The sequence below is a fragment of the Myotis davidii genome, unplaced genomic scaffold (assembly GCF_000327345.1).
Source record: "Myotis davidii unplaced genomic scaffold, ASM32734v1 scaffold97, whole genome shotgun sequence".
Taxonomy (NCBI): Eukaryota; Metazoa; Chordata; class Mammalia; order Chiroptera; family Vespertilionidae; genus Myotis; species Myotis davidii.
Genome location: NW_006289392.1, coordinates 5,262,192 through 5,266,398, shown reverse-complemented (window position 1 = coordinate 5,266,398; position 4,207 = coordinate 5,262,192). Strand labels below are relative to the sequence as shown.

Below are 4,207 nucleotides of genomic sequence, written 5' to 3'. Positions count from 1 at the left end.
TCCTTTGCTTACAATGTTGCAATCCTGCTGGCTGAAGCCTGGGACTAAAGCTGGTTTCTGGGGTTTTGTTTAACTTCTATATGTTACAATGTTTCCTAAACTCCAGGCTCAGAGGCCTGCAGCAGCAGGCGGGGAACGTTGGGAGTCCTCCGTCACTGAAGCAAGCAAGTCTCATATTAGTTTCAAGCTGCCTGGCTTCCGGCCGCCATCATGGCTGGCAGTTAATTTGCATATTGCCCTGATTAGCCAATGGGAAGGGTAGTGGTCGTATGCTAATTACCATGCTTCTCTTTTATTAGATAGGATATTGCTTGCTCATATCTTTTGTTCTTTCTAATTTGTTACCTTTTTCTTATGGATTAATCTGTTTACTTCGTTTTAAAAAACATATATTTCTTTATTGATTTCAGAGAGGAAGAGAGGGAGATAGAAACATCAACGATGAGAGAGAATCATTGATCAGCTGCCTCCTGCACGCCCCCTACTGGGGATTGAGCTCACAACCTGGGCATGTGCCCTTGGCCAAGGAACCTTTAGTCCACAGACCGACGTTCTATCCACTGAGCCAAACCAGTTAGGGCTGTTTACTTCTTTATAAAGCAACTTAAAAGACTGCCTTGAGAATGGCACTGGCGGTCAATGAATTTAAAAGTAGCATTGTTCATTCAACGCCACCCAGGAGTCTGCATGTCACTGACAAAATGGTTACTTAGAAAGTCCATGGAAAAGTCTCAGAAGAGTGCCTTCACTGTGGTGAGTTTAGTAAAAGTGAAGCTCAGCTGGGCCGGCGTGGCTCAGTTGAGTGTCGACCTATGAACCGGGAGGTTATGGTTCAATTCTTGGTCAGGGCACACGCCTGAGTTGCAGGCTTGATCCCCAGAATGGGGCATGCAGGAGGCAGCCAATCAATGATTCTCTCTCATCATTGATGTTTCTATCTCTCTCTCCCTCTCTCTTCCTCTCTGAATCAAAAATAAATAAATGATGAATAAATAAATCCTATATAAGAAAAGCCTATTACGCTAAGTGTCTGGTCGTCTGTTCAACCAAAGCGTAATATGCTAATGATATGTTAAGGCCATTCAGCCACTTGCTATGATGTGCACTGACCACCAGTGGGCAGACGCTCTGACTGCTAGGTTAGCTTGCTGCTGGGGTCCAGCCGATCGGGACTGAGTAATACGGGCCAGACATGCCTTGGAGCCCTCCCATGGTCCCTCTCCAGCTGGCCAACCTCCCGCGTCCCTCCCTGACCCTGATTGTGCACCATTGGGGTCTCCTGGCCTGGCCAGCGCCCTCTCACAATCTAGGACCCCTAGGGGGATGTTGGAGAGCCAGTTTCGGCCCAATCCCACAGGCCAGGCCGAGGGACCCACTGGTGCACGAATTTGTGCTCTGGGCCTCTAGTAAATAAATAAAAGTGAAGCTCAATATATGAGGCAAAGGCTTGGGCAGAGTGCTCACGGGGCTGGTGGAACAGGTTAGATGTGGTGGCCTGATAAACTCAGTGCAAACAAACTAAGACAATGAGGTGCCAGAATAGTAACAAAAGGGCATGCACCTGATTTGTCCCCACTGCCTGGTGCCCACAATGTTCCCCGCTCAAGCCAGCCTATGTCCGTGTACAGTCAGAGGACACGCCCATCCCTCTGCTCATATACTGTTAAGTTCTCTGAACTCCCAAGAGTGACAGGAGCTAAGACCTACTTAGCAAAATTTTTTTTCTCATTTCCTTATTTTTTCCTGTTCCTCCTCTCCTTTCTCACCTACTACCTCCTAATGAAGGTTTCTCATCCTAAGCCCATATCCTACGATTCTGGGAGAGGTTTCAGAGGCTGAGACCCAGGCCGGCCTCTTTCTAGCACACGAAATGTCAGCAGTTAAGACGCACTGCCTGCTGTTTCTCTCCTGGTCTCTCTGGCAGCAAGTGGTTATAAACTCACACACAGGTCAGCATTACAGTTTTATCTCCCTTGCTTTGGCCACCCTCTCCCTCCTGCCTACTATGCATCCGTCTTCCCTTACCTCTTTCCTACTCATCTTAATCACAGGGCACGGACACAACCCAGCTACATATCAAACACTTCTGAAGAAAGCAAAATAAAGGGAAATATAAACATTTCTCATTCCCTAAAAAGAAAAACACTGCAATTCTTCTGTGGTGAGAGGGGAGCAATTTCTGGCTTGAAAGACTGTGACACTCTCTGAAGACTGGTAAGTCTGTAAACACATCCTGATTCTCTGGACTGTCTCCTTCCAAGCAGAAGCGAGGCTTCATCTTAATTCTGGTTCCAGATGAACAAACTGCTTTTCTGCCCAAGTGAGCTACTATCCTGATTTTTCTCCCACGAAGGCTACGGATCCTGTTTTCTGGGGATCTGTTCTCACAGCAGGAAGCTACAACAGTGACCCCTCCATGGTGTGGAAGAAGCATTTCACTGGAGACAGACTCTGAAGTACTGGGCTTGAGAACAAATCTCATTTACTTGTCGGGAGGCCAAAAACTTTTGTAATATTTCCGTTTACACATCTGCTTTCTATAGTTGTGATTTGCTTTCCATATCTCTACCTAAAAGTTCAGTTTCTATGTTAAAGAGATTTATTTAACTATCTTTTACCAGACGATTTAAAAAATAAAACAACTTGACGTCTGCGGTCCTGATTGGCATCTGTTACTACAAAATCATCTTTTTCTGCAGGGGCAGGACAGGGAGGAAAGGACCCCATAACAAAACAAATAAAAGTGAACAATCCTGCGGACCCCCGCTTATGCCCTAAACAAACAAACAAAAGCAACTCCACCCCAAACTTAACTTCCAATGGTAACGAAGGACCCACAGACACTGAATGTGGGAAGACCCGCTCCAGGTCACCTCAGCTGCTGCTGTCGGCTCCTCCACTTACCAGACTGCTGCTTCAGCTGCTCCTTTTGGATCGCTGCAAACTGCTTGGCATCAGCCAGAGAGCCAAAAAGAGCAGCAAAGGGGTTACTTGAGATGTTGTTGTTATTCTCCTGGTCTGTCATTTCACTTTAAAGTGTCCTCCATGCAGACCTGGGGGGAAGGGCTATAGAAAGGAGAGGTGTTAGCCACAGAAGGTCAGATAACAGTTGTAATATGCCCACAGCTGTTTCTTTTCCCATTTCTCAAATACAACACAATTCAAAAGGTTTTGGATAAGACTATAAAATTACTGTTTCAAGATTCAAGATATTTTGGCAAAACGGTTACAAAGCCACCAATTAGACAAGTTGGCCTCCTTTAGGGGTAGCTAAAACAAACAAACAAACACACGCCTTGCAAAATGTTCAGCTGGAATGCATTTATCTAATGACATGCTTCCATTTGTTCTTTCAAAAATAGGTAAAGTAGAAAGAAAAAGAGGGCACTCACCTATTAATTGTAAACAATAATGTGAGATTTAAAAGTAATTCCACAAAGCCAATGTTGTGCAGTGGACAGAGCGCCAGCCCTCGCACTGACGGGTCTCGGGTTCAATCTGCATTCACTGCACATACCTGGGTTGCAGGTTCGATCCCCAGCCTGGGTAGGGGCGCCTTGGGGAGGCAACCAATTGATGTGTCTCTCTCACATTGATCTCTCTCTCGCCCATCCCTTCCTCCCGTCCATTTTCTCTGAAAATCAATGGAAAAATATCCTCGGGTGAGGATTAAAAAGAAAAGAAAAAATAATATCACAAAAACTACAGATTAAATCTCTAGGCTGGCCAACCAGTTTTCAGTTACCATGAGCATAAGGTGGCACTTGCTCAGGCTACTGTGACTTATTTAGTGGAGCTGGAATTCCTCAGCTACATATAAACTACATGTAAGGCTATCTAAATTAAGACATGGAAATCAGGATAGAAACCAGATTAGCAGCATGTTGTGGGTTTTAAAACACACACACACACACACACACACACACATTTATCTCTACCCCTAGGCTTAAAACTACTGATATTTCTTCCACTAAAAACTAAATGATCTTTGATAAATCATACAGTGGGGCCCTGACTTACGAGTTTAATTCGTTCCGTGACGGAGCTCGTAACTCAAATTACTCGTATGTAAAATCAAAAAGTGAATGAGTGAGACACGTGATGCTGGGCTGATGTTGTGGCATTCACTGTGACGATCACTGAGCCAACTAGCGGTGGGGTATCTGAAGCTGGCTTGTAACCCGAATTTTAGCTCGCAACTCAAAGC

At 45.2% G+C, this 4,207-nt stretch overlaps 1 protein-coding gene across 1 annotated transcript in view; it reads right to left on the bottom strand.

Moving 5' to 3' along the window:
- Positions 1–4,207, bottom strand: part of UBE4A (ubiquitination factor E4A) — a 63,206-nt gene that overhangs the window by 48,784 nt on the left and 10,215 nt on the right. The window contains exon 2 of the mRNA XM_006761566.2: positions 2,905–3,066. Within this exon, the coding sequence (XP_006761629.1) occupies positions 2,905–3,025 (121 nt within the window). The 5' untranslated portion in view covers positions 3,026–3,066. The remainder of the gene's footprint in view (positions 1–2,904; positions 3,067–4,207) is intronic.